The sequence below is a fragment of the Lytechinus variegatus genome, chromosome 10 (assembly GCF_018143015.1).
Source record: "Lytechinus variegatus isolate NC3 chromosome 10, Lvar_3.0, whole genome shotgun sequence".
In the NCBI taxonomy this organism is placed as follows: Eukaryota; Metazoa; Echinodermata; class Echinoidea; order Temnopleuroida; family Toxopneustidae; genus Lytechinus; species Lytechinus variegatus.
In genome coordinates this window covers 19,155,075-19,168,113 of record NC_054749.1, presented here as the reverse complement: position 1 = coordinate 19,168,113, position 13,039 = coordinate 19,155,075, and the positions used below count along the sequence as shown (strand labels likewise).

Sequence of the window (13,039 nt, the reverse complement as noted above, 5' to 3'; positions counted from 1 at the left end):
ATCCATTATTCCACAGGGTAACATTTGCACTATGACTCAATTAATGACAAGTTGTTTGATTATTTCATCATTTCACATTTCCTACTTTCAAAAGAATTTGTCATACAAAACAAAAGTTTTGTCCTTCCATTAAACTACAATGTATAGCATGCTCGTATGGAATACTGTTATATATGTATTAACATCCTAAGATTGTTCTTAGAATTATATGAAGGATAAGAGAAATAGAATGACAGAGCAAGACAGAGAAAGTGAGTGAGAGAGAGAGAGAGAGACAGACATGTGTTGGATTTGAATTCAAATATGATCAATATTTTGTGGGTAGTTGATTATGAATTGATTTAGTCACAATCTAACAAAAAAGCATGGAATTCATGTACTGGCTTGGTACCACAACAACTAATATGAATCTTGTGTTGTTCTTTTTTCAATATGGACGCTAAAACTGTACTAGTTCTCTAATGTGAGTGTTAACGGAGGTGAGGGCTTTGTACTGGCTGCTCTCCGTATTTTGTTTTCCCTGTTTTCCATGTGATCAGTAGAGTGTTTTATGAGGCTTTCTTTTGAAAAAGGGATACTCCAATGCTGAAATTAAATGAATTGAATAGAGGGAGGAATAACGCTAAAAATGCTAAAGCTCTACCAAAATCTGATTATTACTAACTATTGGGGTAATTCCATGAAATTCTGTCACCCCACCCCTTTTCACTTTCTCTACAAATATGGCTGTCCTGAAATGATTTATCTTTGTTTTCTAGTTTATTTGGAAGTTTCTGTTGCTTGCAAATACCTTGGCTTGAGAAGTTTATGAAACAGAGTTAAAGAATAGGGGGGGGGAGATCGGTTTTGGACCCCCCCCCCCATAAAAATGAGAAAACTTCAGATTGACAATAAAGATACCGGTATACATTTTCTACATACTTTCTTTATTAAGACAAAATATTACTGTCCACTAACACTTGTAATATTCATTAGCTTCGAAAGTTTAGGGTTTTTGTATCCATACTTTAAAGATGCTGATAATCAGATTTTTAGAAGAGAATACCCAACTCTATGTAATACAGTAATATTTAGGTAACCTAATTTTGTATCCATACTTTAAAGATGCTGATAATCAGATTTTTAGAAGAGAATACCCAACTCTATGTAATACAGTAATATTTAGGTAACCCTCCACCCACCCGCCCCCCCCCCCCGTGCAGTAAAGATTTTTATTTGCTATTCGCAACACAGGTTAATATTTAGTTTGCTAGCAACCATTTGAATTCAAAGCAAAATGCATGCTCGTGTAATTATGAGCTTGAATTTTTTTAGTTAAGCCCTTTTGGTTTTAGAAATTTATATCAAGCATAAAAATGGATTTACTTTATTAGATTATGCAAGTTCTCATTGCTATTTTCGTTTCATTTATGGTTTATCTTAAAATAGATATTTGTTGCCTTTTACATGTATAAACACTTTAATTTCTAAAGCAAAAACATTAAGCATTTCAATGTAAAGTATGGTCGAATTGGTCCATTCATTTGATATATATTTTGTTATGCCCAGTGTACATTTAATTTCCTTCATTAGAAATTTTATTTGCTTGTAATTCAAGTAAAAAATGTATTTTGTTTAAATGTGAACCCCTATCCTAACAGTGTTATCCATTTTTTTTTACCATTCATGGTTTAAGAATAATATTTATCTACATGTATAGGATCCTATTTTACTGTAAAATATACCTTTTTCCTTTTCTATAATTTAGTGTGTCAGATGAACATCTTGAATGAAGTTTGATTAAAAAAAACTTATAGTTAATATCAGTAATCTTTGCAGTCTTTTTTTCAAAAACTAATGATTAGATTAAATGTATATTACATTATTAAAAAAATTAGAAGAAAAGTATGATTTGTTTTGATGGGATTTGCATCAAATCCCCAGGTAGTTGTGTATGTTGGTGACTACTTGGAATTCAATTGTAACTTTGATGTGTGTTTTCATTCGTGACATCAATTTATTTCGTCATCATCATTATGACTGTAATGGTTATATGTCATTTCCTCCTATTTCTATGCAGCTACAGGACAATTCTAGTGCATCGGAAGGAGTCGCTGTAGGAAGTGGAATAGCCCAGTCAACGCGATGATGGTAACTGCCCTACTTGTAAATACCATTCAACTATTATACTGATGTCTTAAGGGGAGGAGTGAGGAAAACTGGAATAACCTGTAATGATGAAAAACGTAGCCACATTCATCACAATTTCATGTGATGTACTGTATCTCCCTGTCAATTGAGATCAGTCTATTCTTACCTGGGGGTGTTTCACAAAGATTTAAGTGTGAATTAGAGTCGCACTTAAATACTGAGTTAGTTGTGTACGGTTTGAAAGGCTTGACCGCATTGGTCATATTGTGTCATGAGGACGCGCACTACTGCGAATCTATCAATGAGATCGCGTTTTGCATATCATGTACACGTCGGCAGTGCGACTTAAGTCATGCTTAAAATTTTGTGAAACACCCCCCTGATCTTCACATCAACTCCTGATTTATTGCACATTATTATTATTTTTTTGTTAATGTAATCTAAGATCTGATCATCTACTTTGTGATAGTTTCAACTTAGACATTTATATTTATCAAACTTTTATATTAAAATTGGTGTCATGACAAAAAATGTATCGAGTGAATCTCTCATATTGTGAATCATTCGATCCAAAATTTATGGCACAGTGTACGAAATAGCACATTTTTCCCCCATTTACATGCACATGGGATGTTATAGCAGCTACAAAATAGTGAAGAAACATTTAACCTGCTGTATTAAGGCTATAGGCCCAGTCAGCAGATTAGCCTTTTGGGGTAAGTTTGTTTTTGCCATTTACTAGTTGTCATGGAGCCCTTCTGTAAATGGCTACCGGTACTTGAAAACAAAAATAAGCACTCATTGGTCAATTTAAAGTATTATTGTGATATTTTTCACAATAACAGTTTATGTACTCTAATTTGACCTACCATTTATAGTTTGAGTCAAAGAAAATCTTCTGAAGAGGTTTAATGCATAATGGTCATGCCTCTTGAAGCTGTTGTGTGTTGAGCAACTTCCTGTTAACAAATCCCAAGGTAGAGAGAGGTACATGTAAGGCATATTGATTTGTACACTAGAATACTTTTGGAAAATTTGACATTTTGGTTGTATATTTCTGCATCCTATTGTTGTAAAATTCTATGAACTTACTCCAGGAAATTTGTATGGATATTAGGTCCAGTTACAATAAAGGCAAATACGATCATCTCCCCATGGTTTGTGAGGGGGGGGATGGGCAGTCAAATATATTGCTGTAAATATGTGTGACCCCAAAAACATGTTTAAAGGGGTGTTTTTCCAGTTTTGAACAAGAACCACACATGCACTCATTAAGGGTATAAAAAAGACAGATTTTCAAAAAAAAGTGGTTTTGAAAGACTGATCAATGGTCAATCGCAGGGTCAAACGTATTTAGGGTATTTTTTTTCCAAGGCTTTTTTTTTAAGACCAGCCAAACGTGTTTATAGGGTATGTTTTCCCAAGCCTTTTCCCCGGGGCTTTTTCCTCCTCGTTTCTGAAAAGTGTTCGGGTTCTTCCCGATTGTATACCAAACTTGTTTAGGGGTCGTATTCTGGTGACAACTTGTTTAGGGGCCAAAATGTGTAAATAAAGCCTGCAAAAAACTTGTTTAGGGGGTTATTTTGCACACAGAGAAAAACTCGTCCAGGGGGTGTTTGGAAATAGTTTGGTCAAGCATGTGTACAGCAATACATTTGACTGGCCCGCTGGGATAACTTCTGAGTTGAATAGGTCGTATTAAGGCATCAAGCATACCATGCCCTCTGTTAGCAAGTTTAATGTCCTATTTTACGTAACAGGTTTAGTGCAGTATTAATTATCTCTGTTCAAGCTTGAGAATCTTAAATAGACTTTGCTACAATATATACTTGATTCTTTAAAACACCACGGGACTGTCTCCGAAAGCAGGCTATTACATGGCTCCTTGCTTTGCAAATGACCACAATATTACCGGCTAAGTTAATCCCACAAATAAATCGCATTTGCTGTATAGCTAAACGGTTATTCAGTAATGATAGGAGTAATGATATGAGCTATAAAGCAAAACACATAAACAAAAACATAAACTGTGCTCTGAAAGAAATTGATCAAACTTTACAAGGGCACTGCACGAACTCCACTCTGTCAAAATGAACAATATGTTTACTATGGCCAGCTTCACTAAGCACATGTCAATAATTAAGAGATTGGTTCAATCACAGAGAGGCTATAGCCCCTCACATCATTTGGATTCAGATTCCATCCTGAAACTGAAAGATCACTGCTTTCGTCTTCTAAAAGTACAAGGTAGTGTTAAAATTATATAGTGACCAGGGGAGCGTTTCATCAACAATTTTGTCCGACAAGTTGTCAGACCTGACATCTTTCCTTGCTTTTGATTGGCTGAGAAGCACAGTTGCTATGGTAACTGTCGGATAAAAAGGTACTTGTCGGATAAAGTCTTTTCATGAAACGCTCCCCTGATCTTTACCCTGCTGATGAATTACATGTTCTTGTGTATAAAGTATATGTTATGTCAATATATGAGTGATGCATTCAATGTTGACTAGTGCCAAGATCATTGTAGATCTTGTAAAACATGTTAATATTAAAATCTGAAGATAAATGTGAAATAGTTCTTGTTGTATTATCATTATAAATTTGATCAGAATTGGGGGAAAACGTAGATAGCGATTTGAGCACAAGATTTCAGGATTATTTGTTTATTTTCTTATACTAACTTTCTGTACGCCAATACTGAATATTCATCCTGCATGAATATAATTGGGAGAAGATGCAAGAAGATGGGATAAGTTAGATGAGTAAAGAAAGGAGAGGAGGTGACTCAAGGCCACCGCACACCTTAAGACTGTTCGCAATGCGATCGCATTTCGCTCATTTTCTGAAAATGTGAATGGACCATATTTCATATGAGGTTAAATTAATTGAACGAATACTAATATAAACATTTTGTAAGATTGTAAGCCTTTATTTTAGAGTAAAGGCAAAATTAGTCTCAAATCGTAGCCAATCGTACGACTACTATGACGCCATTACGACTAGAACTTAGAATTGTTTTTATTCTAAGAAGGATGATAGCATAATCACAGATTTGAACATAAGTATTCGTATGATGATTTAGAACATTACACAGTAATATATTCCAAGTCCTCAGTATTAGCATCAACTTCTACGTTTTATTCCAAAATTGAGTCGCAGACCAATCGCAAGATGTGCGGTCGCCTTTAGTGGAGTGAATAGCGGACAGAAGTGAGATTTACAGAGTAGAGGGAGAGATGTAGGGGAGATTTTAAAGGGGAATCCAACCCAAATAAAAACTTGTTTTTATAAGGAAAAGAAAAATCAGACAAATTGATAGGTGAAAGTTTGAACAATATTGGACAAACAACAAGAAAGTTATGAATTTTTAAAAGTTGTAGATATTGGTAATCACTATACCCATGGAGATTTCAAATTGGCCGCATATGGGATGTCATAGTGATGTAAGGCAAGGACTACTCTTCCATGTACTCCAATACATATTATGGCTAAAATGTCATTTTTCCCAAAAGTTTTATTTCAAATTATATTTTCCTTTCATGAGGACATAAAACAATATACTACATGGGTTATATTTAGATTACTGCCCCAGGGGAATGGGTACTTAGGAGAAAACCACAAATCCCTGATAATAAAGTACATGGCCTATGGGAAAGTTGTCCTTGCCCCTTGTCATAATTTACTTACCCAGTTGCCAATTTGAAATCTACATAGTATTAGTGATCTCAATTTTAAAGCAGCTATAACTTTCTTATTGCTTGTCCAATTTCTTTCAAACTTTCACCATTCTGTTTAATTCATTTTTCTCCTTCCCAACACAACATTTTATTGCCAAGGCTGGATTCCCCTTTAAAGAAACAAACATATTTTTTTTAGAATCACACTTTTACATGTTTTCTTTTGGTTCATGACTTAGATTTTATAGGAAAACTAGTGATACAGTGACTGTGATATGGGATGTACTAGTGATCCCCCTTCCAAATGTTACATTAAATAGCTCAACTCTTCATTTTTTTTCATTGGAATTTGTCAAACGTCAATTTTGACAAACATGAGACTTAATAGCATTCAGTCACTAAGAAAGAGCGGACGCACAATATGTACCTCCTGGAGACTCGATTGTCAAAGCTGGTGAAAAAACAACGAATTTTAAGAGTGATAGCAAACTTTCATGAAATCCTATTGGAAACAAATTCTCCTTTGATAATGCTGAGGAATTTTAACATGTAATTGTAAAAAAGCCAATACTTTCTAATCCATTTTATGATCATTATGGTATAAGGCTATTAAACGTTGACGTTACGGTAATGGTTTAACCCTTAAAGGGGAAGTTCACCCTGAAGAAAACTTTGTTGTGAAAATAGCAGAAAAAATAGTAAAAAATATTGGTGAAGGTTTGAGGAAAATCCGTTAAAGAGTAAGAAAGTTATTAGAGTTCAAAATTTTGGATTTGTGACGTCATAAACGAGCAGCTGCCCCATGTGTTATGTAATATAAAATGTATGAATTTCACATTTTGTATGGTTCCTGATGACTTAATTTTGTTTTCTTTTCATGATCGGGTGTGAAATGATTTGTCTATTGATATACAAAAGTTACAGTTAAAACCATTACCAATTTTCTGAGAAAATGACACTTCATTGATTTTTTACTATTCGCTATGTAGGAATGCTGCTCGCATATGACGTCACAAATCAAAAAATTGAAATTCTAATAACTTTTTAATTATTTGATGAATTTTTCTCAAACCTTCGGCAACATTTTTTATTATTTTTTCTGCTATTTTTACAATAAACTTTTTGTCAGGGTGAACTTCCCCTTTAACTGGGCTATTTAAGACCAGGGTCCCGTCACATAAAAGTTAGCGATTAATCGTACGCTTGATTTTTACGATTGATTGTACATTGTAGTCAATGGAATCAATCGTTACAAATGTTCTACGATTATTGCTAAGCTTTGTGTTACGGACCCCAGGATATATGCCCCCCCCCCCCCTTCCTCATATCGGTCGCCGATTGCGCGATCGCCGCGAAAATTTGCGTGCGTGTAGAGCCGGATGTAAACTACAAGACATTTCCCCCCGAAATATTGTTTATTCATTTATTAATTAATTATGCAAATAAGCGTATGAAATTTGCCCCAATTTTTTTTGTGTGTATGTTTTTGTCTTTAACTCACTTTATATAGCTAGTAGGATGCGAGTGTTTTTTTTTTGCGAGAGTATGATTTTTTTACATTATTTATTTCTTTATTTCGAAATATTTATTCAGGATAAAAGACATGTATCAGCACAATGGCTGTTTTACATTATGATCCTGAAAGACAAAAAATCATCAGAATAAATTCAATATACATGAAAGTATCAATATAGTAGCAACAAAGCGAATATAAGATACAAAAAGCAATGTAGCAAACATGAAGAGTGCGAAAAAAAGTTTCAAATCAAGATAAATGTGACAAGTGGAGTTTGGAATTCAAATTCAATTCGGTTTTATTAAAAAATACTCATCAAAAAGTCCGAGGACTAACAATGTGAGTTTACAATTGAAAAAATACATAACAAAGAAGTACAAAAGTGGAAGTACAAATAAACGTTTTAATGTCTGAGAAATGGAAACGTTAGAGTGTATGAGAAATAGGAACGATGGAGGATTGAGTAATAGTCGACTCCAGGGATGGAGCGGAAATAGAGGGGGTGGGGGTCAGAAAGAAATGAAATAATCAAGAAATGCAAGAATAATGAGAAAACGAATACTAAGAAGGAGAAAAATAATTATAACAAATTCAACACTTCAGATTGTAACTAACATAAATTATCAATAATAATACAAAGTAAACATAATTATGTAAATCATTGCAATAAATCATGTGATTAAAGAACTTTGTCGGGATCCTTTTGCGATCATAAATAGCACAAAATAAATCAATTTAAACGAACAAAAGTAAAAATAATCATATATTTATGATTTTTGGTTGAAAAACACAATTTGCATTGACTTTGCACACGGAATCACGTTTTTGAGCAATTTGGGGTCTGACATTAACTTACAAAACGTTGCGAAATTTCGGAGCCGCGTACCCGGGAGGCGCAAATTTGATCTCAAGAGATAAGCAAGACTTGAAAGTAAAAATCAGCCCGGGGCGGGGTCAAAAAATTTCGCGCGATGGCGTAGTGACGAAATTTGTCAGGGGTGGGGGGCTGTAAGATATGAGTTAAAGGATGGGATCCCAATTCGACGCTTAATCGTGTTATTCGCGCTAGTTTTATGTGTTTGTGATGCCACCCGACCATGAAATTATTTTGTATCACTCCACCCTTAATCTATTCTTGTACCTAAGTCGAACTTCATTTTGACTCCACAAATTGGGCGTGCTATTGATCCGGTGATTCAGTTGTGTATTTCTTTGCATATTTTCTTTTTGCCTATTAATGGACAAACGAGAATTGTTGATTGGTTTCAATTATTATTGATATTTTTTTAACTAAGACAGGGTTATATTAATGACTGGTCTCCTTTTTTCCGATGAGATATTTGCAATATTCTTCAGCAACGGAAAATCCGCAATCTTCTTATCAATATCATCCCTCAATCATATGGTAAAAAGTCCTTCCTTGGAGTATTGTTCTGTTTCACAGCGGGTGTAAAATGATTTGTCGATATATTGAAGGTTCATTATAATGTTTTTTAGGAAATTACATTTCATGATTTTTTTAAAGGCCTACACGATGTGAGGAAGCTGTTCGTGTATGACGTCAGAACAAAAATGACATTTTAAAAGTTTTCTTTGTAATCTTCATGGATTTTCCTCAAACCTTCAGCAATATTGTTTTATTACTATTTCTGATATTTTTTCTACAACAAAGATGATGTGAACTTCCCCTGTAATTATGTAACTCAATCCCGGACTCAATCATGTAATGCTGCAGTTTACGGAACTCTGCAGGGCGCACCTTTCCCTACACTTGCATAACGCGAACGAAACCAATGAAATGTCGCTAGGAGTTACGCAACTTCGAAAAGGATTGTTTATGAACCTCCGATTGAAGACTAACGAGTCACGTATCTAGGTGGGAACATATGGAACCATTTCTAGTGGGAGGGGAGGGGGCTGAAAAAAAGGTACAAAGAAAGAAAAAATTAAACAAAAACTTCAAAAGGGGCAAAGTTAAAACTGATGACTGAGAAAACGTATCTGTCAATATCAACCCGAAAATTTGCTAGATTTCATTTACTGATCTGGTGAATTCGATGACCTGTCTGGGTTCGACGCATATTCAAATAAATCTATTCAGCTTTTTTTCCGAGTGTATAATTATAAAAATCGAAAACATGATATTGCTACTGAGCGTAGCTATTACATCCATACAGACATACCCCCCACAAAAAAAACTAACTACCTTAACACCAGCATCAAGATCCCTCCCTTCTGATGGTTTATGGGGTAACATCATCACCCGAAGTGGGCCCAGTGAGAGCCAAAGCCACCAAATAAAAATCTTGAGGGGAAAACCAAACATTTTCAATTGAACTGTAAATGTTTTGATTGCTATTCCAGGAACATGTATGTCGTCATACTTAGGCAGTTTATCACAATCAGAAGGAGTTCAAACTTTTCTCTGTTCCGAATTACAATTGGGAAAGGAGTGCAACGAGAGCCATTGACTGGAGTAAGGATTTAAAGGCCTGGTCACACCGCCCGAGCGTTGTTGGAGCGGTCGTGGAGCGGTAGGGAGAGAGGGTCGAATTTCGCTCACAAAATTTGGGAAAAAATCGAAAAAAAACAATCGAAATCGAAAATGGTGAACGGTAGCGAGCGGTGATGATTTTTTTTTCTCTCCGCTCCACGACCGCTCCAACAACGCTCGGGCGGTGTGATTAGGCCTTAAGCTTGCCTCATTCGTTCTCGTGCATTCAGTCTACTCGCACTTGGCATGACTATATCAACTTGGTCTCTCGATCAAGAAGCTTAAATAAGCTTGAATAAAAGAAGGGCATCCCTTTCAGGGGAAAAAGATAAATATTAATGGAAGCTCGATGTGTGAGTTGAAATATTTGTTTGTATATTGACTTCAAAATAGGGTCTTTCTAGGGCCATTTAACATTTTGATAAGATTTGAAACTATATATTTGTGAAAAGGTTATTGAAAAGGTGAAAAGGACAGCGTGGCCTGAAAGATTGTCTATCCTCTATTTTGTATCCCTCTCTCCTCTCCTTTCCCCTTTTCTTCATATTTACCCTTATTTTCTTTTCTTTTTTTGTGCGCTGGAAATATATACGGGGGATGCTTGCTTCGCCCCTAGATCCGCACATGCCCTTGAACAATCGTGTTCAAAGTCACTTTGAAAGGACAAAACAGGAGGTGAGCTTTCATCAAATGGAAATCTATAGAAAACGTAGATCAAGAATAAAAAGAAGAAATTATAATAATGTTGCGACCATGCATGATTGAATGTTAATCTACCCACACGTTGTTCACTTTCAGGTTTTCATTGAAAGAATTATTTACTTCCGATCCTCATTCATAGCCGCACACTGGCCAGTGGTATTTTATCTTATTATCTAAGATATTGTATTTTTATGAAAGAAACCCTTGCGTATTGTGGTCCTTTATAATTCGGAGATCTAACGATAACTCCAGCCGACAGGTCTTCTATATAATATAGGGTGTTCTATTCACTTTGCAACTTTCAAAGACGTTACAAGAGTTGCATGCTTTTGGCAGGTATTTCTCAAATGATGTAGAAATCACACGTACTTTTATAGCGTCCTTTGTATTCAAGGAGTACTGAAGTTGCTCCTCGTCAATACACCTCTCAAACTCAACCAATTTGAGGCATACTACAACTGAACATGATTTAGATTTGGCTGTGCCATAGCATGCTTTCTTTTTTTATCATTGTGGAAATACGTCAAAGCAACAATTCAACTGTTTTACACCTTGATTACTGTGCGTGTATACTCAACTTATACGTCTGGATAAAGAATACTAACAAGGATGAATTATCATTCAATGGTAAAATAAACGTGACACATCCCATGTGCTTGCTTGCAGGAGGGGTAAATTTTTAATATAGTGTCATGTTCTTAAATTATGGTGGGGGGGGGGGAGGGTGATAGCAAAGGCCACCACCCTACCTGAAATATTAGGGGTATATATCATTCCATCTTTCCGGGATCGACACCAACAATCCAGGCAATGGGAACAATTTTTGAGAGGGGATGTCGATGTCAATTTGATAAGAAAAAAAGTAGACTTAATCACTACAAAATTGAAGTATTAGTCTCGAGAGATATGAAAAAAAATAAAACGGTTTTTACTACTAAGAGAAGGTCATTATCATTTTTTCGCAGCTTCGAGAATTCCAGGGGGTGCTTCCTATGAAAAATACTACACGCAGCATCCAAAGCAAATCTGGGGATGCTTCAGCACCATGCAATGCCATGCAATAATCATATAGGGATGTATTTGCAGGACTTTGTTGTAAAAATTTGAGGAAACTGAAATCGAGGTCAAAGAGAAAGTTAACTGAATTGCAAACGAGGGCAATAACCTATAGTGTGTATACCCCATCTAAGGCCTTACATTGAAGATGGATGCCTTTTTGAAATAACAAATATATAAGATTTTTTTATTTATTTATTCATTAATACCTTAATATATTATCAGCCTATCAGTTGTATATCAAAAAGTTTGAAAGTAGATTTTAAAGCTCATGAATGTTATAACATAAATACTGTAAAAGTTTCATCGTTTGATATAGGACCCAATCAACAAATCATGGTAACAGTATATTGTGATATGATGGCGCGATGCGTTTTATGAAATAATCTACATTCGAGTATGAACAATGTTTGGTATAATATGGTTTAATAATGGTTTCTTTTCCAACGGTACGTTTGTTTGATTTTTCTTTATTAATAAAAAAAAATCTGGGGTAGGCCTAGACTTGACCTTTAACATAAGTGTTTATTTTAATAAAAAAAATCTACATGTCGCCTATGATTTTCAAATCAAACGTTGAGCTTTTATGCGCGGACTTTATTTTCATGTATGATGTGATGATTTATGTTGTTCTTTTATGTTTTCATCAGGTCATTGATGAAAAACAGTTTTATACTGATCTTTTGTACCTGATTAAATATGTTCTAATAAATGAATAAATAAAAGGGGATGAAAAATCTATGCAATCTATCTTGTTTTAAACAAGTGCACACCTATATAGTTACCAATAATGCATATAGCATTTCTATTTATTTGAAGCAAGATAAAGAGCTTTGTAGATGAAATGCTTTGCTCACGGGCATGGGTGCCGCGGTCGGGATCGAACCCAGGACTTTCCATAGCAGCCAGGCGCCTTAGCCCACTCGGCCACGGCACCTCTACACCAATCAGCCACGGCACCTCCCGTACATTATTAATTGTAAACATGAATAGGACCAGTAAGGTACGTGTTTACGCTACCGAAATAAATAGCTCCCTTGAATCACATACAATCTTAAGAATTCCACGACAATGATATTCTTAGCTTCGGGATTATCTTTTCAGTAAACTGCCCCGAATTCCTTGAGGAGGTAATGAATTTACATCTCAAAAGGAGGACGCAACAGTTTCAAAAGGCATATCGAAGCCCTTGATCCCACCCCTCTCTTGGTCTCTGAAGAATCTATGTCAAAAGAGATCGCTTTTTGTAAAGACCCATTCAGTGATCAACAATAGAAAGCAGCTTTTGTCTGGATGTGGAGAGGGGGGGGGGGGAATTGAATCATCGAAGCCGATGAAAGTGAACGCGAACTGTAAAGAGGCTGAGAGGGGTGTTTGGCAAACAAAAAGATGGGCGCGGTTCGGATTCGGCACGCATGACAGGTTCGCGAGTCTTGTCTTCGAGCTCCCATCCAGTTCTAACTG

The 13,039-nt window shown here is 35.5% G+C and overlaps 1 protein-coding gene across 1 annotated transcript in view; it reads left to right on the top strand.

The window, feature by feature from the left end:
- LOC121422310 (COP9 signalosome complex subunit 1-like) overlaps nt 1–2,207 on the top strand; it is a 33,841-nt gene extending 31,634 nt beyond the window's left edge. Inside the window, exon 13 of the mRNA XM_041617261.1 lies at nt 2,060–2,207. Coding sequence (XP_041473195.1) covers nt 2,060–2,128 — 69 coding nt within the window. The 3' untranslated portion in view covers nt 2,129–2,207. The remainder of the gene's footprint in view (nt 1–2,059) is intronic.
- Nucleotides 2,208–13,039: the final 10,832 nt, after the last annotated feature.